The sequence below is a fragment of the Ambystoma mexicanum genome, chromosome 11 (assembly GCF_040938575.1).
Source record: "Ambystoma mexicanum isolate Mex_15411 chromosome 11, UKY_AmexF1_1, whole genome shotgun sequence".
Classification (NCBI taxonomy): domain Eukaryota; kingdom Metazoa; phylum Chordata; class Amphibia; order Caudata; family Ambystomatidae; genus Ambystoma; species Ambystoma mexicanum.
Genome location: NC_090934.1, coordinates 991,058,782 through 991,082,947, shown reverse-complemented (window position 1 = coordinate 991,082,947; position 24,166 = coordinate 991,058,782). Strand labels below are relative to the sequence as shown.

The following is a 24,166-nucleotide window of genomic DNA, read 5'->3' as shown; positions in this document are numbered from 1 at the left end:
TCAGTATGCAGGAAGTAGCAAGCCCTTTGTGAATCAGTATGCAGGAAGTAGCAATCCCTTTGTGAATCAGTATGCAGGAAATAGCATTCCCCTTGTAAACCAGTATGCAGGAAGTAGCAAGCTCTTTGTAAACCAGTACTGCCGACGCGAGGAACGCTGTTTGCCGATCATGAAGGGATTATCCGGGGACTTTTTTTGAATTCATTGTGAATATGGATATGATATAATTGCAGTATTATTTTATTTGTATTTTATTGGCTAATGAGCGTGTACTTTCTTATTTTCTTTGTTCTTATTTAATTGTTTTGTCTATGTTCATTCTTTGTGAAAAGTTCTTTTGAACTAAAACACAATAAAGAAAAAAAAAGATATAATTACCCAAATCGTTTTGTTTTGATAAGGGCCCTGGAGTGGCCAAAAGACATGTTAACAATCAATGGGCACAACAGTTACTAAAAATGTATGTTTCGTTTGAATTGCTTACAAATATAAACCATTTTGAAATCAAATTGGATCTTGGTTGGTGCAGTCGATGTGTGGTCCACCAGTTTTTCCTTTGTAAATCAGTATGCAGGAAGTAGCAAGCCCTTTGTAAATCAGTATGCAGGAAGTAGCAAGCCCTTTGTAAATCAGTATGCAGGAAGTAGCAAGCCCTTTGTAAATCAGTATGCAGGAAGTAGCAATTCCTTTGTATGTTGTTGCAAGCGCCCGACTTCTTTTCCTTTTTCATGGGCTTCTGTCAGGATTAGTCAGGCGAGTACTAAGGCAGCGAATATGGCAAGGGAAATGTGCACCCAGGAACAACGACTCAGGTATGCTAGAACCCAGGAGTGCAAAATAGAGTGTGACATCAAACCAATATGTGAAAAGGGATGTGGGGTAAGTACCTGACCGCGAGGAAAGTCGGCAAGCACCTTACCCCCAATTGCTGTTACAGGTACTGACAGCGCTAAACCCACGTGGAGGGCCAGCAATGACAGGATCTGTGTACTAACACTCTTGATGGTATTACATAAGGGAACTTAGGAACTGTACTCACGAGGACGAGATACACCTCTTGAATGTCAGCTAGCCCACGAATCCTGTAGATGTATCTGGGACCCAGAAAGGCTATAACAGCAATGGGAGAAGTAGGGAGGTCCAGAGGACAAGGGCTGAAGGCAGCCGGAATGAGGCAGGCTGCCGGGCAGGGAGCCCAGAGGACAAGGGCTGAGGCTGGGAATCAGCAGAGCGAGATCCGCTGCTATGTGGAGAGCCCGCAGGGCAAGGGCGGAGGCTGGAAGGCAGCGGAGCGTGATCCGCTGCAGAAAACTAAATACCTAAGTTGGACTAGGGATAACAAACTAGTGGGGAAAACATAAGCATTCACACAGGAGCTAGCTACCACCACACACCACACCTAATGATCAAGTGGGAAATGGATGCAGAAGTGCAATGGAAAACATGGAATGGATCCTCTAGAAAGTAAGGATCAGGAGCAGGGAAAAAACGAAATAACCTATGCAAACTTCTCCCTACCCCTCCAAGGAAAAGACAGGAAACTAAACTAAGAGGAAGGCTAAGGCAAATGGGTAACAGCAGCAAAGGACAGAGTCAAAGAAATATAGAACACAGACAAACTGGGCTGCATCTAAAAGGGGAAAGCACTGAGAATTGCTGCCTGCAAACAGAGGAAGACAAAAAGGGAAATCAAGGGAGCAGAAATCAATTAGCGCATGAATCCGAAATTCAGGGCGGAGGAAACAAGAAAACAGGAACAAGGAAGTAGGTACAAAGGCAAAGAACCAGGAACCAGGGACTAGTCAAAAACAGGAACACTGCAAACGATGACCAGCGCTGGACTGAAGTGAGACTGAGGCTTTTAAAGCTGTTTAACGAGCACACGCCTCAGGTGTGCTGACTGCTGCACCTGCAGCCACAGGTGTTGCCTATCCTCCACCCAACCTTGTCCTGCAAGGGTGGAGGTGGAGCAGTGGGCCAGGCATTCTGGGAAGCACAGTCATTTGGTTAAAGAAGCATGCTGGCTGCCAAAAACCTGGAATGGATCCGGAAGGGAAGTAGTTTGGAAAATAGGGATTTAGCGCTCCCAATTCATTACAGCACTGTGGCATTAGGTTCGGAGGAAATGTCCAGCAAGGAATAAGCCCCAAAACATGCCCCCAAGTGGCGGGAACGGGAGCGAAGGGAGCGAGTCGTGACAGTATACCCCCTCCTACGGCCCTCTTCGGGTGCCCGCCACCCGTACGAGACTTCTTCTTTCCATGATGGGAGTGTTTTTTCTTTGGAGGTGGCACTGATGGAAATGGTGGCTTGTGGGAAAAGGCAGATGGGCTTCCATGATAGGAGTGTGTTGTCTTTGGAGGTGATACTGATGGAAACGGTGACTTCTGGTGAGGAAGAGACTCATGGTTCGAAGAAAGGCATGAAGAACTTGCAGGACCTGGAGCAGAGTTGGAAGGTCCAGGAAGCTCAGTCACTGGGAGTGGACCCTTGTAAGTCTTTGAGGAGGGAGGCAGGCTGGTGCAACTTGCCTTAGACGATGGTAGAAGTTCTGTTAGCCTTTCCGCCGAGAGCGGACATGCGGGAGGTGAGGAAGTTGCTGGCTTCAGGAAATGTTCATGTTCAGCCATTAGAGAAGGTGGCGGCTGAGGTAGAGGTTCAGATCTTTTTCTGTCATCCATCTGGGAAAAGGCTTGTGGTTGAAAATGATAAAGGTTTGACTGCACATATTCTACGCCTTGGATGCCTGGAAGCCCCATGGGTTGTACGAGGCTGGTACTCCTGGTGACAGTCGTGTAGCCACTTTGTTGCACGTTGGATACAACAGCAGGGACGTTTGGCATACTGATAGGAGTGATAGACACAGTACTTGGTATTTCAGGCACACTCGCAGAAGGAGCAATAACAGACACATCTTGAACTGCAGCAGTCATTCCCTTCATTTGGCTACTAGCACCCAACTGGTGCTTCTTGGCGGAATTCTGTTGCACAAGTTCTGTAGGTAATACGCCGGTCTGCACCACCCCCTGTGCACACCCAGGTGAGTGGTTCTGACTCACCACTTGGTCCAGCTTGATGACTCTGAAGCGGGAGCTGGCAAAAGTCGCAAACTCTGATGCTGCATTTTTAGGAGGCTCTGATGCTAAAGTGAAGCAGTTGCGAGAATCGTCTTGTGGAAAAGGCAGGCATTCTGGTGCTCCTCCTGAAGCAAAAGAAAGGCAATCTAAACGTTCATCGACAGTAAATGTTTGGGATTCAGGAGGACTGTCTGGAGCAGTAGAAAATATAGCAGGATCTGATGGTGTAGACAGGTATACCTCTGATGTTGGAAGCGAAGCTAAGCAGGATACCGGTGTATCATGAACTGAAGGCAAGCAAGCAATAAACTCTGGAACTGAAGACATGCACATATGATGGACTACCGGAGGCTCTCTGGCTGAAGGATGATCTTCTGGATGAGTCACTGTAGCTGAAGACAGGCAGGCCAGAGGAAACTTTGAAGCTGAAGGCATGCGAGTTGGAGCCATCTCGGTAGCTGAATCCAAACATGTCAGGGTCTTTGGGACTAACCCCGTGCATGGTGGAGGCTCTTGATTAAATGGCAGACATGGCAGCGGTTCATTGATTGAAGACACGTGTACCAAAGATGACTGCAGGGCTGTGGATTGGATCATAGAAGAGTCAATGGTTGTAGAAGGACACACAGAAGTCTCAGAAGTTGATAGACACATTAGTGGCTCAGGAATGGAAGGCACCTTTAGGGCATTAGACTCCTTGGCTCCAGTAACCAAGGACTGAACTGTACCCTTGCAGTCCTTTTCTTTAGTGGGTGACACAGAGTCTCTTTCTTTGTGGAAGTCAAAATCAACCAGTGGAATCACCATAGTAAAGTCTCTGTTAATCAGGATTTCGTCAATTGTCCATTCCTCTGTCTTAGCTTCTGAAAGAGGCAGATTAACAATCAACAGTTCAGGAATCGCCTGCTGGTCTTTTGGTTCTGTATACTGTGGAATGAGTTCATCAGAACATGAAATCTGTACTGCCTCTGACTGTTCGTATTGATCAGAATTGGCAGAAGGAAGAGTGAACCCAGAGGTAAGATCGTCTTCCACATCAGCTTTAACATCTACTTCAGTCTCAGCAGCTGTATCAAGAGCAGGACCTAAGCCTACTGTAGTGACTGAATCTGTGTATGCCACCTTTGTGTATTGTGTTTGGAGATCAGAAGCTTGTATGTGTGCTAGCTCAGAATTATGACAGACTGCTACACAGGAAACTTTAGGTAAAGGAGTGGCTTGTAAATCTTCAGCTAACTGCAATCCCTGACAATCAGCAGAACAATTGTTAGAAACTGTGCCCAGATTGAGCGCTGTGCTAGAAGAAAGACTTTCACTTCCAATAGATCTAACATATTGGCAATTATCATGGTTTACCAAAGTCTCTGCACTCAGGGGCTGAACTGTGTTCACTTCATCAACATCAATGGATAAAGTCTGAGGTGTATTCAGGAATGCGTGCAAGATCTTATTCTCCTCTTGTAAAGAAATGAATTCTTGTGTTAACTCCTCAAGCTTAGCTCTTAGCATGCCCTGCATTAACTGTACATCACTATCAGTAGGCACAGGGGGAGGCATAGTGGCATCAGGGCTGGATCCTGCACTAGCAATCTGGATGTGCACCGATTGTGCATTGTCCTCAACTGCTTTCAGGTTCTGAGATTTATACTTTCTCATACTAACTTGGTCTGTGTTACCCTTAAGCAATCTATTGACCTTAGACCTCTTGACATTAGGGACTACCGTATGTACTTGTGCAAAGAAGTATTTGGACTGAGGGTAGAAAACTGAAGTTATGCAAGGAACCCCTCCATTCGTTATGTTTGTACCATGAAACTGTTCTATCTGAGGTGAAGCACAACTGGAATCATGGGGTTCAACAACAGAGGTACTCTTGTATAATAAGTCTAACAGTGTGTTGTTTTCTGCGGCTAAGGCTTGCGCTGACATAGAATCGGGATCAGACCAAAAGATCGAACTAGGATCAGGCAATGTAGGATGTGCCATCCTATGGGAAAAATACTTTGCTCGTAAATGCCCATTCGTGACAAGGAGTTCATTTAAGCCAAGACTAGTGATTTGATTGTCACAGGTAAATGTAGGGGAAGCTTTCTGTACTAACTTGTTAGAGGCCTTGCTGCCTTTCTTTCTTAAACTTGCCATATTCAATGGGAATTTTGGGCTGGTCATACTGTCAGGATTAGTCAGGCGAGTACTAAGGCAGCGAATATGGCAAGGGAAATGTGCACCCAGGAACAACGACTCAGGTATGCTAGAACCCAGGAGTGCAAAATAGAGTGTGACATCAAACCAATATGTGAAAAGGGATGTGGGGTAAGTACCTGACCGCGAGGAAAGTCGGCAAGCACCTTACCCCCAATTGCTGTTACAGGTACTGACAGCGCTAAACCCACGTGGAGGGCCAGCAATGACAGGATCTGTGTACTAACACTCTTGATGGTATTACATAAGGGAATTTAGGAACTGTACTCACGAGGACGAGATACACCTCTTGAATGTCAGCTAGCCCACGAATCCTGTAGATGTATCTGGGACCCAGAAAGGCTATAACAGCAATGGGAGAAGTAGGGAGGTCCAGAGGACAAGGGCTGAAGGCAGCCGGAATGAGGCAGGCTGCCGGGCAGGGAGCCCAGAGGACAAGGGCTGAGGCTGGGAATCAGCAGAGCGAGATCCGCTGCTATGTGGAGAGCCCGCAGGGCAAGGGCGGAGGCTGGAAGGCAGCGGAGCGTGATCCGCTGCAGAAAACTAAATACCTAAGTTGGAATAGGGATAACAAACTAGTGGGGAAAACATAAGCATTCACACAGGAGCTAGCTACCACCACACACCACACCTAATGATCAAATGGGAAATGGATGCAGAAGTGCAATGGAAAACATGGAATGGATCCTCTAGAAAGTAAGGATCAGGAGCAGGGAAAAAACGAAATAACCTATGCAAACTTCTCCCTACCCCTCCAAGGAAAAGACAGGAAACTAAACTAAGAGGAAGGCTAAGGCAAATGGGTAACAGCAGCAAAGGACAGAGTCAAAGAAATATAGAACACAGACAAACTGGGCTGCATCTAAAAGGGGAAAGCACTGAGAATTGCTGCCTGCAAACAGAGGAAGACAAAAGGGGAAATCAAGGGAGCAGAAATCAATTAGCGCATGAATCCGAAATTCAGGGCGGAGGAAACAAGAAAACAGGAACAAGGAAGTAGGTACAAAGGCAAAGAACCAGGAACCAGGGACTAGTCAAAAACAGGAACACTGCAAACGATGACCAGCGCTGGACTGAAGTGAGACTGAGGCTTTTAAAGCTGTTTAACGAGCACACGCCTCAGGTGTGCTGACTGCTGCACCTGCAGCCACAGGTGTTGCCTATCCTCCACCCAACCTTGTCCTGCAAGGGTGGAGGTGGAGCAGTGGGCCAGGCATTCTGGGAAGCACAGTCATTTGGTTAAAGAAGCATGCTGGCTGCCAAAAACCTGGAATGGATCCGGAAGGGAAGTAGTTTGGAAAATAGGGATTTAGCGCTCCCAATTCATTACAGCACTGTGGCATTAGGTTCGGAGGAAATGTCCAGCAAGGAATAAGCCCCAAAACATGCCCCCAAGTGGCGGGAACGGGAGCGAAGGGAGCGAGTCGTGACAGCTTCACCTCTCGTTGTTATTGACAATTAAACGTGGCCCCTTCTAGAGGTGATGTGAGGTGGCTGCAGGTCCCAGCATAGTGTACAGGAGGGCAGAGCATCCTCTGACGGGCCGATAGGTCAGAGCTCACCCTGTAAGACAAGATAGCTGCACCATGTGAGGAATGGGGGTGCAGGATTCACTTACTCCGACACAACTCAATAATGAGGACTCAATAGTTTGGCAAAGGGAAGTCTGTTTAATGACAAGTACAAAAAACGGGGAAACAAATAGTAATCATCAATGATGCAATCGCCTGTCTCTCTTCAACTCCCAAATTCTTCATTCAGACAGCAACTTTTATGGGCAAAATTTGTCATCAGTTGACGTGCAAAACTCATAAGTTTTTCATGCAATTCTATTGGTCGGAAAGGTAACTTAAGTATAGGTGTTATATCTGTATATGGTAACAGAGCATGCAGATTGGATAGCTCTTATCGGGTGGGCGTCTACGCCCATCCCACTACAACACTCGTAATAGACGTCCCTACAACTACGACATCTTATTGGTTCTACCAGCTATAAGACCCTAGATTATTTGGTCCATTGTGATTGGGTGGGTTACACCCCTAGGCATAAATCTCCACTTTAATTAGCAGCATGCAGAATGGACACCCAGGTGCAGTGTGCCCCACGATTCACCTTGCCTCCCTTCCATCAATCAGTACATTTAGGGCTATGTGTCAATTATTTGGCTGAGGATGGCATCAAAACTGTAGCTCTTATCAGGAAAAGTGATGGCATCCTCGGGTTCTGGGTGACATCAGACCTTGGTACCTCTCTGCCCTTGGCTGGTCACGTGTCTGTTCACCGTGAATCTGCTTCATTTTCCCTCTTTTCGTGTATTTAATTCTTTCATAGCCTCGCCAGCTACCTGGGGCCTCCTTATCACGACCTTCACTGGATGGCTGGTGTGCTTTGAAGTTTTGTTTCTCCAGCGTTTGCCACTCTCCTCCCTTCCTGGAGTTGACCTTGAATTCCCAGGCATTGAGCTACTTTTTACTGAGTTTCGATTCCGCTCTTTCCTTCGGTTTTGGCTTGAATATGAATCTTGGCCTTGTTAGTACCTTGCGGCCTGGTCTTTTTTCTGCCTTTGCAAAATGGAGTCGCACTTGTATAGCGTGCTTCATTGAGGTAGATATATACTTGCCGCATGCTGCTCTATTCTTCTACTAAACATTGCAAGCAGTACCGTTTTCTTAGCTTCTTGCGTTCCAAGCCTATTTAAATGCATTCAGTTAGTCGCATATTTTCATCTTACTTCATGGTTACGTTTCTGTTTGCTAACATCGTTTCTTCTTATAGGTCCATTACATTGTTACTCTTTGTTTTAGTCCTTGTGTGTCCGTTTTTCGTTCGTTGTTTGTGTTCATTTGTTGTCACCATCTGCCCTCTATTAAGGCTCTCTGGGTCTCAGGGACTCTTTGTAAGTAATCTTCATTTCGTATCAGCTGCTGGTATGGTTGTCTCAGCGGGTACCTTGCAGCCCACGGTTGTCTGGTTATTGGCGCTTCAATAGGTATACATGTCCCTCTGATGGGTACTGGACAGAGCCCCGCCGTGGCTCTCTGTTGGTTCATTTGCTCCTTATATGTCACATATCTTGGCGAGTATGCTTCTGGCATTTCGACATGGGTGGCTGGAGTGTAGGTCATATTTGGGACCTCCTCTACAATATCAAGCACATCCGTGTCTGCATCTCACCAGGAACTGGATGTGTTCCCTGCACGTTACACATACTTGGCTGCAGTAGGTGCATTAACCCATTTACCCTTTTAAGCTTAATCACTGCTCTCACTCTGAGAGATTTGACAGTCCCTTGCTGTACAGCCCTGAGCTTCACAGCAGAGTGCTGCCTTTACCCTGCAACCTTCCCAACCAATGCAGGGGCTGGCTCCATCACTGCTCTGCTAGCTCTCCAGTTGCAGGGTACCTGCAGCTCAAGACTCGTCTCTGGCTGCCAATCGCAGGGTGGGGGTCCAAGGATGTTCTCCAGCCTCAGATGAGTGCTTTGGGATGCCACTGGGATATGATATGATTGGATATTTATAACGCGCTTAATACCCAGAGGTTTCTAAGTGCGGACCCGGGGATCGAACCTGTGTTGCTCCGTGTCGTCTTGCTTCCAAGGCGAGCACGTTGCCACTGAGCTATCCTCCCGAGATGAGTTTTTGTTGGCTCTGAAAAGCTATGACGGGGCTGGAACTGAGATATAGTAACTCAGTGGCTTGACCCAAAGCTTAGGATACACACCGAGTCCATTTCAGAACTCTTTACCCACAAGTTCAGCCTGGCTGACAATAGATTGTTGTACTCTCCCTTGCCAGATGATGGCGTCTGGCAGCAACCCTGAATTGGCCCCAAAAGGGTGGTGCCCATGCCCAATTTCCATTGAGTTTTCCACACAGTGGGGCTCATTACATGTATGGCGGTGTGGGGAAAAATTGGCGGTAACGGAATGACTGCCACTTTCCCGCACCGCCATACAAGAGTATGGCCCTGTAGTGGGGGATTTACATCCAGCATCATGCTGAAGGTAAATCCTCCCATTTTCCACCAAAAAGCATCAGAATTACTGTGACGGTATTTCCACCAGTGGTAATTCCAAAAAATGCCCCATTGAGTCCATTGGACTCTCAAAAAATGTGGATTAACTCTGCCACCGCCCCCTTGCAATCTGGTGGTAACTCCGCTGGACCAGGTGGCAGTAATGATAATTCCATTGGGTGGTGTTCTGGTGGATTTACCACCGTAGCCCTACTCGTAAAGAGGCCCGGTATCTTGAATGCAAGAACCTGTGCTGCAGGGAAGTGTCTTGCTGGTCCGAGAGGACAATGGGATGTGGCTTGGGGTAAAATCAGAGGGCAGTGGGACATGCTTGGGGCAGTTCTGGGGGCAAGAAGAGTGACAGTGGAAAAATCAATAGGATAACCACACAATAAGGGCCATCTCTACTCTAGCACTAGACCTGGCATCCCACCAATAGCTCGAGACTGCACGTGGCCAACTCCACCTTTTGTGCTTAAAAGGGTAACTAACACTCGCTGATGCCCGCCCCGGTGGAAGTGGACCCCGACAGGTCCCAGAGTCCCATGGCTTCTTAGCTGGCGTTCCTGGCACAGCAAAAATAAACAGTGTACACTGGGAACTGCAACAAAGTGACTCATGCATAATAACTTGGATTTGATAGGTTCAAAAAGATCCAAAGTCAAATGTGGTGATTCATAATCAGTTTTACTGGAGCCTTAACTTGTGTGCCAGCCGGAGACGCTGTCAGTATTCTCTTAACATAACAAGTTCAATGACCAGTTAAGGACAGAGGAGCAGGTGGGCATCGCCATCTGCCCTCTTGCTGTTGACGCATAGCCTCATTCACAGTGTTAGGGCAGAAATGGTCTCTTTATATGTCACGCTCTCTCGCAGGCTCCCGTGAAATGTGACTGGGAAAGTGTGGTTTACCACCCGTCCGTTTATAATGCTCCCTCCACGCGCCACTCAGGGGCTACTGTTACTTTGCAGCTGTGCTGCACACTGGTGAAAGTAGAGGTTATCCTAAAGAGGCCAGCTCCTTGCAGGACAGACTTTGGAGACCACACAGACGCGAAATGTGCGGGTCACGATCTCTGCCGGGATCACAAACAATTGGGGGGGAGGCTCACAGCAGGACAGCCCTCTGCCCACATCTTCAGTGCCTGTGCGTGTGTCTGTGTATATATATATTCAAGGAAAAAACTTTAGTTGCAGGGACGTTAAAATGAGAATTTAACGCAACAAAAACCCTGCAATTCAGTTAAAGCCACCTTAACATCGTGCCCCCTGTTGCGCAGCCTATGAGCACAATGATGACATCACAGATGACTTCACTGATGATCACTGGCGACATCAGCTCTCCACTCACCAGCGGCCAGATTAGAACTCCTGCACATGGACACAGTTTTGTTCTGGTTTATGGATGGTCCTTCAATCGCAGACCCTCTCCTCGGACAGCAGGTGCTAGTGCTTTGCTGGACTCTATGCTTCTCTCCATGACGCTGCTGAGCCCTGCTTCTGCCCCTTCTGTGGGACACACTTTGCCCTCTATTCCCATTTATTTCTCCTACTCCCTTTAATCTCGCCCTGGGTAGGGGGGATACGAATACTGGGCGCAGTGGGTCTCCCCCATTTCTCACTCCGTCATGCTTATAATTCAGATGTCATCTTTTTCCAAAGTACTACAAACGAACGCTTCACAAGTAGCGATATGCTCTATGTGTAGCTGCTGACTATTTTTCAAAATGTACTCACTGTTATGAACTATTCTAAAATTCTAAAATAACATATGCAGAACCGTAAGGGTGGTCTTAATATGTGAAAATACCTAGAGTGATCTCATGTCTGATGCCATCAGTTAAATAATCATTGCTGTCATATATGATGTGATTAGTGATATGACCAGTGATGTCATCTGTGGTGTCCTCATTGTGGTCATAGGCTGTGCAATAGGGGGTGCAAAGTTAAGGTGGATTTAGCTGAATTTCACAGGTTTTGTTGCATCAAGTTCTCATGCGTCCCTAATTGACTTTAAAATGTCAGCCAAATCCATCACACAATTCTAGTTATAAGCAATAGAATGTTTTGAGGTTGCTATGGGAGTCCGACTCATCTTAACTATAGGGTGGCGATCACCACCCTATAATAAATCTAAATATATATAAAGTAGGATAATCCATTGGAGCCAAGTCACACATTCCGAACACCACCTAGTAGCCATCTCCGGAAGTGCACCTCCAGTTCAGAGCCACAGCAGCAAGGCATTGTGGGTATGCAAATGAGTCCAAATGCCAGCCTTTAGCGCCAGGAAATTGTCTGTCTTGGAGGGAAGGGTTTCTTTATACATATCTTAACCCAAGACTCCAAACTTCCATGGATTGCTAAGAGGTGGCAATGTGGAATGTGTGACTTGGCTCAAGCGTACTATTGTCCCCCCCCCCAACCCCCCTTGTTAAGCCCACCATAACTTTATTGGTGGTTTGTACACATTCCCCAATGTTCCAACCACAAGACTGTCAAGAGGGATGCAAACTGTCAAATGAGGGAGGGCAGTCACCCAGGCAACTCCTAAGAAGAAGGATGCTAAGACCATGCTGCACTAGTAAGGGTGAAACCAGGTATGTAGTAGTCTTGCAGCCTTACAAAAAGCATGTCGTGTTTTCATTAAACTACTCTGCACCTGCCGCCCCCTTGGCGACCCTAGTCCTAGAGGACCTGGGGGCGGGTGGGTGCAGTGGAGCCAAGGATTTCCAGGCAGAGTGACCCGTCCCCCGTCCGCCTGCAGTAGTCTCTTCCCAGGCCACCCTACTACACTAGCGCCTAGTGTCTTCTCTTGCACCGGCACTGTTTAGCTCACACTTGCTCTTACACGTTGCTGTCACCCGCGCCGCGTGTGGCTCCCCTCTTATGCCATGCCCTCTTCCACACTTCTGCGGTCCTTCCTCGCCCTCATGCTACACCCCCCCCCCTAATATCCGCGCGTCAGTTTCCTGGCGTGCCCCCAGCAGCACCACCCGTTGCCCCCCAACCCCCTGCCAAACTCCTCCGGGGACGCGGGAGGTGGAGCCCGGGCACCCTGGGCTGGGAGAGCCGTGGGGAGACGTCACGGGGGAGGGAGGGACCGTCCCGGAGAGCCCGAGGGGGGGTCAGGCGAGGGTAGAGGGCGGGTGGGGTGGATAGGGCTGTGTAGACGGAGAGGTATAGAGAAGAGATGAGGGAGGAGAGCGAAAGCTAGCGGGGGCAGGATGAAAGGAAAGGGGAGGGAAACAAGCGAAAGCGCGTTCCTCTGCATTGGAACTCTGGGGAGGGAGGGGTGCAGGAGGGAGGGGAAAGATGGGAGAGAGTAGCAGCGAGGGAATGAATGGAGGAGGTCTGTCGAGAAGGAGGGGTGGGAAAGGGGACGGAGATACTGCGATAGGGGGTGCAGCGGGCCTGATAAAGAGCGGCGGGGTGATTATATAAGGGGGTGCACAGGCTGCAGAGCGTAGAGACAGAGAAATCCCCGCCAGTACTCCTGCGTGCAGTGCCGAGCCTGGGGCAGCAGAGGGCCTTCACCTGCCCCTTGAGTTGTGCCCGAGGTGCAAGGGGAAGAGTGGACCGAGTCCAGACCCGGAGATCCTGAACCGCCGCGGTCTGTAAACATCGTTACCAGACCGCGATCTGAGCAGAGCGAGACTTTGCACGCCCACGGAGCCTGCAACAGGAGTCTGACCTGCAGAGCAGCGGCGCCCGGGACTCCGGACCATCACCGGAGCTAGACCCTTAGAAACTCCGGCTCAGAACTTTAGAGACCCCTACCATTGCACCCGAGCTCGGGGAGACCCCCGAGCGCTGGAAACCCCACAGTCCCTGGAACAGTGACCGACGGAATCTGAACCAGAGGTCCACAGACTCCTGATCTGTGGTCCACGGAGCCGGCATTAGGCTCCGTTCCCCACCGGATTGAGGATTAGCGGCCCATAGACCGCGGATCAGAACTCCGCAGACACAGGGCTTTGGAGCCCAGGGTTCCCGCAGACGCCGGAGTAGCGCACCGAGGACCGCCGAATCCGAGGCTTCTTCTACCGGTCCCTTAGGTGAGCCTTGATGCGGATAGCGCCTAGCCGCGCTGACTCCGCGTCCGATATGTTGTTCAGTAATGTATGTTTGAGAAATACACAGATCTGTCGAGAGCAAAGTCTGCAATGCAAAGTAAGCACAGACAACTACACGGTCTAGCAAATCAATACACCTGTCAAAAGATTGGAGGGGTACCAAATGACTGAGTTTGTCTTTTTATATAGCGCTTCAACTTCACGCAGGATTCATGTAGCTTCTAAGCGCCGTAGTAATGTGTTATTACGTGTACATTGTTTGCTCTGGCTAGGGGGGCCGGGCATAGCACGAGCAGCGTGTGCTGTGCAGAGCAACCTGCTCGCCCACTGACTCGCTCTTTCATTTAGTCCTTCAATCACTCGCTCACTGCTTCACTCACTCACGTGCACACTCTCATTCCCAGACGCCTTCATCTACTCACTCCACGCAAATCTTCCCCGACTCTCGCAGACTCTCGCTCCGAGACTCCTTCACACAGCGGCCCTGCCGCGAGCCTCTCCAGTCGGTCATCCTGTTCCTCTCCACGTGTCGATGTTATTGTTGTGCCGCGCTATTTCTGCGCGATGTAATTTGCTTCATTACAAGGTGTCCCTGTTCTGAATGATAGTCCCTGTGCGGGCTGCATCCTGGGATAACCCACACACATGGCGGCGGCAGTCTGTATTTTCAGCATAACGACTGATGTGAGATAAACGCCTGGAGGTACAAGGCAGGGATGGTGCGAATTGAGGTCACCGTCTGAGCTCATGAACGCTCATGTAGCAATCTGGATTAATCCGGATTGAGGGGATTGTGTGAATTCGGACTGGGCTAATAGTCTAGGTAGGATGTGCTTCAGAGAGGTGGTAATCTATGGTAATCCGCATAACCGTGGCACTCTGGATCAACCTGGAATGGGTGGCAATCTGGATTAATCCGGATTGAGGGGATTGTGTGAATTCGGACTGGGCTAATAGTCTTAATAGTCTAGGTAGGATGTGCTTCAGCGAGGTGGTAATCTATGGTAGTCCGCATAACAGTGGCACTCTGGATCAACCTGGAGCGGGTGGCAATCTGGGTTGATCTGGATTGAGGGGACAGTCTGTGGACCCGTACTGGGCTAATGGTCTAGGTAGGATGTGCTTCAGCGAGGTGGTAATCTATGGTAGTCCGCATAACAGTGGCACTCTGGATCAACCTGGACCAGGGTGGCAATCTGGGTTGATCTGGATTGAGGGGACAGTCTGTGTGCATCCGGATTGGAATAGTAGTCTAGGTAGGATGTGCTTCAAAGAGGTGGTAATCTGTGGTAATCCGCATAACAGTGGTACTCTGGATCAACCTGGAGCGGGGTTGCAATCTGGGTTGATCCGGATTGAGGGGACAGTCCGTGTGCATGCTTATTGGACTAGTAGTCTAGGTAGGTTGTGCTTCAGCGAGGTGTCAATCTTTGGTAATGCGCATAACAGTGGTACTCTGGATCAACTTGGAGCGGGTGGCAATCTGGGTTGATCTGGATTGAGGGGACAGTCTGTGGATCCGTACTGGGCTAATAGTCTAGGTAGGATGTGCTTCAGCGAGGTGGTAATCTATGGTAATCCGCATAACAGTGGCACTCTGGATCAACCTGGAGCGGGTGGCAATCTGGGTTGATCCGGATTGAGGGGACAGTCTGTGTGCATCCAGATTGGAATAGTAGTCTAGGTAGGATGTGCTTCAACAAGGTGGTAATCTATGGTAATCCGCATAACAGTGGTACTCTGGATCAACATGGAGCGGGGTTGCAATCTGGGTTGATCCGGATTGAGGGGACAGTCCGTGTGCATGCTTATTGGACTAGTAGTCTAGGTAGGTTGTGCTTCAGCGAGGTGTCAATCTTTGGTAATGCGCATAACAGTGGTAGTCTGGTTCACCCTGGACCTGGATGGCAATCTGGGTTGATCCGGATTGAGGGGACAGTCCTTGTGCATGCTTATTGGACTAGTAGTCTAGGTAGGATAAACTTCAGCGAGGTGGTAATCTATGGTAATCCGCACAACATAGGTAGTCTGCCACCCTGGTCCAGGTTGATTCAATCTGGTTTTATCCGGATTGAGGGGACAGTCTGTGTCGATCTGGATTGGACTAGTAGTCTAGTTAGGTTGTGCTTCAGAGAGGTGGCAATCTTTGGTAATGCACATAACAGTGGTAGTCTGGATCAACCTGGAACTGGGTGGCAATCTGGGTTGATTCGGATTAAGGGGACAGTCTGTGTGCATCCGGATTGGAATAGTAGTCTAGGTAGGATGTGCTTCAGCAAGGTGGCAATGTATGGTAATCTGCATAACAGTGGTACTCTGGATCAACATGGGGCGGGTGGCAATCTGGGTTGCTCCGGATTGAGGGGACAGTCTGTGTGTATGCGTATTGGACTAGTAGTCTACGTAGGATGTGCTTCAGCGAGGTGGCAATCTTTGGTAATGCACATAACATTGGTACTCTGGATCAACCTGGACTGGGATGGCAATCTGGGTTCATAAGGGTACCGTCTGTGTGCATGCATATTGGACTAGTAGTCCAGGTAGGTTGTGCTTCAGCAACGTGGCAATCTATGGTAATCTGCATAACAGTGGCACTCTGGGTGGATGAACATGGACCAGGGTTGCAATCTTGGTTGATCCGGATTTAGGGGACAGTCTGTTTGGATCTGGATTGGACTAATAGTCTAGATGGGGTGAGCTGCAGATAGGTGGCAATGTATGGTAATTTGCATAACACTGGTAGTCTGGATCACCCTGGACCTGGACGGCAATCTGGGTTGATACCGACCAACATCTATCTGGATTCGTGTGACTCTAATCCGAAAGCAGGTGAATAGTGGGGATTATAATCCGGATTATGGCAACATAATCTGGATGTGTGGGATGATCCGGCGTGATGGGAGAGTCTGCTGTGAGTGGATCGCCCGGTTTGAGTGCAGGGGAGTCTGATGGGATGTGTCCGAGAGAGCGAGGGAAGGCGCTATCGGTTCTGTGCGGAGCGGACCTCACGGGGTCAGCGATCCGCCTGGCCTCTGTCTTTCTCCCCAAATCTCACTCCCCTGAAAGATCCGTGGAACCTTGGCGTTATTGTACCCTCTGGAGCCTCTCCCAGCCCACTGGTCTTGTGTCTGTGGCGTCAGACCCCCTGGACAAGGACAGCCATGCCCCCCTATTCTACACGCGCCCTACCCCCTGCAGTTTGGTCTTTCTGGTAGCACCCCCTTCCCCGGCTCCTGTCTTTACCTGTCACCACGGTGTCAGACCCCCAGCATCCTGTCTTTATCTGTGGCCCCCTTATAGTCCGACCCTCTGCACAAAGGCCCACGAATCCCCAATTCTCCCCAGTGTCACGTCCCCTGCATCCGAGGCTCCTTGGGGCCAGACGCCTTGGCCCCCGCTATTTGCCGCCTTTCGGGTGTCAGGCCGCTGGAACCCCTGCTAGTACCAGCTTCTCCCGTGTCACACACCCCGAACCTCGAAGGTTTGTGCCGCTCTTGTCGCGGGAGCCGGCGAGGAGCTGCCGGGAGAGGAGAGGAGAGCGGAGCCAGCAGGTGGGTCATGTCTTCTCCTGTATGTTCCCCACTGCGTCTCTGAGGCAGCCTAGCTTTTAGTCTGCAGTGCCCCTGTCCACTCCCTCTCCCGCTGCCGCAATGCTTGCCCCTCAGCGCCGCTTCTTCTCGAAGTGCTTCTTGGCGCCTCTAGCCTGTCCGCTTGCACTGCCACAGACCTCTGCGCTCATGCCCCTCGCACTGCACCTGTCTGCTTCCTTTCTTGGTGCCTCTGTCGCTCCACTTTGTCCCCATGCCTTGCCACCCGCTCTCTGCCTGTGTCTCCATTCTACCCTTTTGCCTATCTGTCCCCATGCTTCTTCACCGTGTCAGTGCTTCTGTTCCCTCCCTGTCTTGGTGCCTCTGTCACTCCACTCTGTCCCCATGCTTTACCACCCTCTCCCTGCCCGTGTCCCAATACTCCTGTTGTGCCTCTGTTACTCTGCGCTGTCCTCATGCTTTGCCACCTCTCTCTGACCGTGTCCCCGTGTGCCCTTTGTGCCGCTGTCACTTCGCTCTGTCCCATGCTTTGCCACCCTCTCCCTGACCGTGTCCCAATACTCCGGTTGTGCCTCTGTCACTCTGCGCTGTCCCCATGCTATGCCACCCTCTCTCTGCCCGTCTCTCTGTGCGCCTTTGTGCCTCTGCTCTGTCCCCAGGCTTCTTCACCCCGTCAGTGCTTCCGTCCCCCTGTCTTGATGCTTCTGTCACTCTGCGCTGTCCCCATGCTTTGCCACCCTCTCCCTGCCCGTGTCCCAATACTCCTGTTGTGCCTCTGTCACTCTGCGCTGTCCCCATGCTTTGCCACCCTCTCTCTTACTTTGTACCTCTGCTCTGTCCCCAGGCTTCTTCACCCTGTCAGTGCTTCTGACTCCCCGCCCCCCGTTCTGCGCTGTGCCCATGCTTTGCCACCCTCTCTCTGCCTGTGTCCCCATGCGCCTTTTGTGCCTCTGCTCTGTCCCCATGCTTCTTCACCCTGTTGGTGCTTCTGTCCCCTCCCTGTCTTGGTGCATCTGTTACTCTGTGCTGTCCCCATGCTTTGCCACCCTCTCTCTGCCCGTGTTCCTGTGCGCCCTTTGTGCCTCTGCTCTGTCCCCATGCGTCTTCACCCTGTTGGTGTTTCTGTCCCCTCCCTGTCTTGGTGAATCTGTTACTCTGTGCTGTCCCCATGCTTTGCCACCCTCTCTCTGCCTGTGCCCCCATGCTTCCTTTGTACCTCTGCTCTGTCCCCAGGCGTCTTCACCCTGTCAGTGCTTCTGCCCCCACGCCCCCCGTTTTGGTGCCTCTGTCGCTCTGCGCTGTCCCCATATTTTGCCACACTCTCTCTCTGCCCGCGCCCCCGTGCGCCCTTTGTGCCTCTGCTCCGTCCCCAGGCTTCTACACCCTGTCAGTGCTTCTGTTACCTCCCTGTCTTGGTGCGACCGTCACACCACTTCAGCACCTAGGGTGTCCCAGAACCCTTCCTGTATGTCAGAGCCCATTCTATCACTGTCAATGTCCCCCACACTCTGCATATGCGCACTTTACTCTGTCGGTACCTCAACGCTCTCCACTTGCCCTTCACACTCTGTGCTGCCGGCCTTTAATTCTTAGTTCCGCTGCGCCTTCACCCTAGTGCCCCTGTCCGCCCCACCCTCTCTGTGCCTTCACCCCTTCACTTTCTCTGTGTACCCTCTCCGGTCCCCACTCTCTCCCCCTCTCTCTGGACTTGTCTCATGTATTGCAGTGTCTCAGTACCGAGGCCCCCTTGCTTTATTCCCGCCCTCATTCCCTTTGCCTTCCCTGCACCCCCTTTCTTGCTAGTCAAATCCCTTGATATCTAAACCCTCCCACTCCCCGCGTGCCTTTGCCCCGTCACTCCTCGTATTTGCTCGCGTTATAATTCATTGTTGTTTTTTTTAAATCAACTTACCACCACTCCTTTAAAGGCTGTTTACGCGTACTTTCAGCTCCCCTGTCCCACCTCTCCCAGCACCGCTGCCCCTTCACTGTAAGTGCACCTGCCGCTTTGCCATCAGTACCCCTGTCCCCCAATACTTTTGGTGCCCCTGTCACTCTGTGCACTATTGCCTCGTGTCTGTTTCCAGTCTCAATGCACCTGTCCCTTCACTCTGTGCCCGAGTTATTTTACACGTTCAGTTCTCCTCTCCCACCTCTCCCAGCACCGCTGCCCCTTCACTGTAAGTGCACCTGACGCTTTGCCATCAGCACCCATGTCCCCCAATACTCTTGGTGCCTCTGTCACTCTGCCTCAATGCACCTGTCCCTTGGCTCTCTGCCCATGGTCTCTTTTACACGTGCACATGTTATCTGTGCCATCGCCTCTAGGTCCCCTTACTTTTCCATTCTCTCTAGCCCCTCACTCTCTCTGGAGCTAGGTATCCTCACCTCCTCTGTCTCCTCTTTCTCTGTCACCCACCCTCCCTCTTTCTCTGTGCCCTCGATTTATATGATCTTTTTCTCTCTGCCACCCTCTAAGTGCTGTGAATGGGCACATATTAATGTGCCATGTGTTGCAGATGCGTGCCCGGACACATGGCCCAATGCCATTCCTTGGCACCCTGGGCACAATGTCAAGAGGTCCACAGTCATCGGCCATGGAGTCGCTCTCAGGTTGGAGTCTTCGGCCACTTTCCAGTCCCTGCTCATCGAGGACGGAGGTAAGAGGATGGCATGAGGGTCGAAGGTCAAGAGGACCTGGGCACACAGTGTATGTTGTCGTCACCAGACTTGGTTACCCAGCGGCTGCTGGTAGCAATCCATTGCGGGGCATTGGCATGGATGGCCGAGGGGGTATTGCATGGCAATGGGGCAATGCGTGGCAGGGGTTTAGTGCATGCATGGTCGGTGACCTGTACATGCTTCGGGGTGCGTGTGCATGATGTGCGAGTGAATGCAATTCCACACAATCCAATCTCTTGGCATGACGTGTTAACATGACACAGTTGAAGGGGTAGAAGCTGTGGATGGGGTTCACCTCCCATCCCCCACCCTCTCCAACATCCCTATGCATGGTCGGCCTATATGCACGTTACATTGATGCTCCGTTACAGGTTTGTTGGAGATCAGCCAGGGTTGAGGGGGTTGATGAGCACAGAAGGACATCAGTGGTTTAGAGTAGGTCCTCCAGGGTAAATGAGAATGAGTGGGTTGGAGTAGGTTCTCCAGGGTAGATGAGCATCAGTGGGTTGGAGTAGGTCCTCTGGTGTAGATGAGCATCAGTGGGTTGGAGTAGGTCCTCCAGGGCAGATGAGCATCAGTGGGTTGATGTAGGTCCTCCAGGGCAGATGAGCATCAGTGGGTTGATGTAGGTCCTCCAGGGCAGATGAGCATCAGTGGGTTGATGTAGGTCCTCCAGGGCAGATGAGAATCAGTGGGTTGGAGTAGGTCTGCCAGTGTAAATGAGCATCAGTGGGTTGGAGTAAGTCCTCTGGTGTAGATGAGCATCAGTGGGTTGGAGTAAGTCCTCTGGTGTAGATGAGCATCAGTGGGTTGGAGTAGGTCCTCTGGTGTAGATGAGCATGAGCATAAGTGGGTTGGAGTAGGTCCTCCAGGGTAGATGAGAATGAGTGGGTTGATGTAGGTCCTCCAGGGCAAATGAGAATCAGTGGGTTGGAGTAGGTCCTCCAGGGCAGATGAGCATCAGTGGGTTGGAGTAGGTCTGCCAGTGTAAATGAGCATCAGTGGGTGGGAGTAGGTCCTCCAGGGTAGATGAGCATCAGTGGGTTAGAGTAGGTCCTCCAGGGTAGATGAGCATCAGTGGGTTGATGTAGGTCCTCCAGGGTAGATGAGCATCAGTGGGTTGGAGTAGGTTCTCCGGTGTAGATGAACATCAGTGGGTTGGAGTTGGTCCTCCAGGATAGATGAGCATTAGTGGTTTGGCAGAGCCTATTGTACTGGGTTCCTATGGGTAACAGAAGACTCTAGTTTCATTTCTGGAAAGTAGCTTTAATATCCGTTGTTCAACATCACGAATATATGACAAGACATACACCGCTGGCAATTCACACCTTTTCCATTCTCAGGTCTAATTGACTCTTTCAGAACAACCATTAGCACCCTGAGAGGGGGTGCTGACCAATCGGGATGCTCAGAACGTGGACTGTATTATATGGTACAAGCCTGCGTTCTGACCACCATGGTTAGCCAGCGCCCCCTTACCTTCCCCTCTCCATATTCCCCTTCATCAAACTACACGGGTGTTAATGGTGTTTTTTTTTTATTTGCATAAAAATAGAAACATACCTTTACGACGCAGTGCAGGTTTGCTGGAAGTCCGTTTTCAATGTTGATGACGCCTTTGTCATCAACATTGACAACGGATTTAATGTTGAGGACGTCTTCGTCATCAACATTGACAACGGACTTCCAGCACTGCACAATCGTAGGGCACTCTCTGGACTAGGAGCAGTGAATGGGGCGCTTCGCCTACCCACTGCACCTAGGCTGCCTACGTGACAGTGTACTAGTTTGGATTCCAAGTCTTCACAGGGTGACTAATAACCAGTGAATTATGCCGTCCTCTTAATAAAAACGCTCCCTGGGATTCCGAGAAAAACATCACTGCTTGAATTGGAAAAGAGTGAACCTGTTCTAAGTGCCTGTTGTTTTAATCGGCCATTCATTGCTGAGCCCAACACACCCTCTTGCATGGTAACCTTGATTCTTGAGCTATGGGGACAATTTAGGGAGAAGCCCCTTCAGTGAGGGAGCTGACATGCTGTGATTGGTTTGAGGGTAACCAATGACAACAGGGTGGATGTTGTGTGTCCAATCGCCTATGAAGCTTAAGGAAAAAGGGGCATTGGGGCCTTGGCTGCCATCTTGGACGGGCAGATCAAACGCTGATCAACCGTCCCATGGCCGCCCTTTTCACAAAGCAAACCTAGATGTCATGGACCTCCAAGGCTGTTTGGGGCTGTTTCCTAGGTTTACTTAGGGCACTGGTCGGTGACCTGGAAGGAACTCAGTGTTGTGGTGGCCCCTGTGGGCTCTTCTCCCGGGGTGGGGAGAATGAATGGGTGCGGAAGGTGATGAACTGTATGGATACCATAGTATATGGCTTTGCATGATGGCTGTGTTCTCTGTTTCCTTGTTCCTAAAATGGAGGGGGGCACCAGATGAATTCCCAGGCAGAGATTTCTGAGGTAGGCTGGTATTCTGTGTGCCTTGGTGTTTGAAATACTTGTGTCTTTTTCAGGGGCCTTAATATTTGCAGATGCCCAGAAGCCTCTCACCTTAAGGACCCAGCACCTGCTTATTCGAAGTGGGGGAGCCCTGCACATTGGTTCCTCACGGTGCCCCTACCGTTCCAGTGCCACCATCTCCCTATATGGTCGCTCCGCGGAGAGGAGCGAGGTGCACGATTTTGGCCTCAAATTTCTCGGAGTCGATGCCGGGGGCATCTTGGAGCTGCACGGAGGGAAGCCGCTGTCTTGGACCCTACTGGACCGGACGCTGCCTGCGGGCGGCCTACCACATGGAGCCTACCGGTGGGAGAAGCGCTGGGGCAGCCGTGGGCTCAACATGCGTGTTATCGATGGCGAGACCGGCCAGGTGCTGGCAACAGAGCGCTTCGACACCCACCTGTTGGAAGATGAAGGTCAGCGGCTCAGGGCCTTCCTGGCCAGGCAGAGCGCAGGCCGAGTGGTGGCGGTGGCTGTGGGAGATTCGGCCGCTAAGAATCTGAGCCAGGAAACCCGCCACTTCCTGCAGGATGTGCTGAGGAGTAAATACATTCTTCACCTGAGTTACAGGTAAGAGTACTGGTGGGATTCACGCTTTATCCATCCATTCCCCACTACCTTTTCTCTAGGCATCTCCTCCCCCACTTAACATGCATCAACCACCCACCCCTTTGATAGCTCTGCTGTGTCTCTTCTCTCTCTTGCCCACTGCGTGCCCAAGGGTGTCCTTGTTGCCTCACCAACCCTCTTAACATGCCGCTGCTGCTCCCTCATCGATTCTTGCTTTCTTACCTGTTTTAGCCTCTAGAGCTTCCTGAGACCCTTTAGACCCCTCAGCCCCAACCACCTCTTTGCACGCTTCTGTCTCTCTTTAGCATTCTTTCCACCTCTTTCACACTCCATTCCTCTAAGGTCTCCTCTTTGCCTCTTTCCGCACCTTTCTCCTTGTCTGCTCCCTTGTACCCCTTTGCCATCCTTTATTCCTTTTCTCTCTCGCTCCCCTCTCCTGTTTTTCTTGATCTTGGTCTCGCGTCCTGCTCCATGGGTCCTCCCATTTTATGTCTCGAGGCCTCCGCTTCTCCAGGTCTGTTCCTCTGTGTTTCTGTGGCCTCTATTCCACATTGTCTAGCTCTGTTTGCTGGTGCTCCCTGTGTCTTCATCACTGCCTGTCTATTACTCTTGTCTGCATCCAGGCCACCCACCCCCCTCTACAGCCCCATCCCTCCCTCTCAGCTGCTGCGAGACAGCGAGTTGGTCTGCATGCCCCAGAGATATTTGGGAGGTCAAAATGTGGTCCTCCTTGAGCTCCTTGATACCCCAGCATACCTAACCCTTAATATACTGAAAGAAGGGTTTATAAGAATACCCGGTCCACCTTCAGTGGTTTGCAATTGTGGTTGATCCTGGCCAGAAGGTGGCACTCTCCCGGCTGGAGGCTAAGAGTTCACACTGTGAGGCCAAGGAACATCAGAGCAGTCACTACACAGCCTCAGGGCTTTCCTGTGACTTAACTGTGCTGCTAATGCAATACCCTAGTTAAGGGGTTCCAAGGTGATGTAGAAAAGGGGACTTGCGTAAGGGCAGCCTGGGAATGGTGTTAGGGTCTCCAGGCCGCAGTACCTCGTAGGTTAAGCCACATTAGATGCTTTTCAGCTCCTCGCAGGGGGAGAGGTGGGATGCAAAGAGGGCAAACAGAAACCACGCATCACCTGCATCCCCCCTCAGGGCCGTTAGAGGTGAACTTTATCTCTAAGACGAATTTCATGGAAAATTGCATAGGACCATGAACCACGCAAACATTGGGCCGGTTCAAGTTATCCCTGAGGCAGTCCACACAGGCCTACGTCTGACTATGCTTTAGGAAACAACCACGTGTGAGAGCAGCTTCCCAACACAACACACAAAGAGGCATCTTTTCTGAAGACATGTGCAGGGGTAGCAGCTGCTCTACAGTTTATGCCTTTGCAGTAAGGTGAGCTTTGCTGGTTCACTGGTCTCAAGGGCTCTCCTACAGGACACCACGGGCAGTGCTTTGCCTCTGGTACAGGCAGGCACATGA

At 50.6% G+C, this 24,166-nt stretch overlaps 2 protein-coding genes across 3 annotated transcripts in view; both read left to right on the top strand.

Moving 5' to 3' along the window:
- The window catches only part of LOC138504001 (inactive cell surface hyaluronidase CEMIP2-like), a 721,493-nt gene that overhangs the window by 305,311 nt on the left and 392,016 nt on the right, over nt 1-24,166 (top strand). For both annotated transcript variants that reach the window (XM_069624166.1, XM_069624167.1), the window contains exons 4-5: nt 19,441-19,581; nt 22,122-22,677. In XM_069624166.1, the coding sequence (XP_069480267.1) occupies nt 19,441-19,581; nt 22,122-22,677 (697 nt within the window). The remainder of the gene's footprint in view (nt 1-19,440; nt 19,582-22,121; nt 22,678-24,166) is intronic.
- The window catches only part of CEMIP (cell migration inducing hyaluronidase 1), an 867,705-nt gene continuing 856,200 nt past the window's right edge, over nt 12,662-24,166 (top strand). Inside the window, exon 1 of the mRNA XM_069624168.1 lies at nt 12,662-13,355. The gene's annotated coding sequence lies outside the window, so the exon portion shown is untranslated. The remainder of the gene's footprint in view (nt 13,356-24,166) is intronic.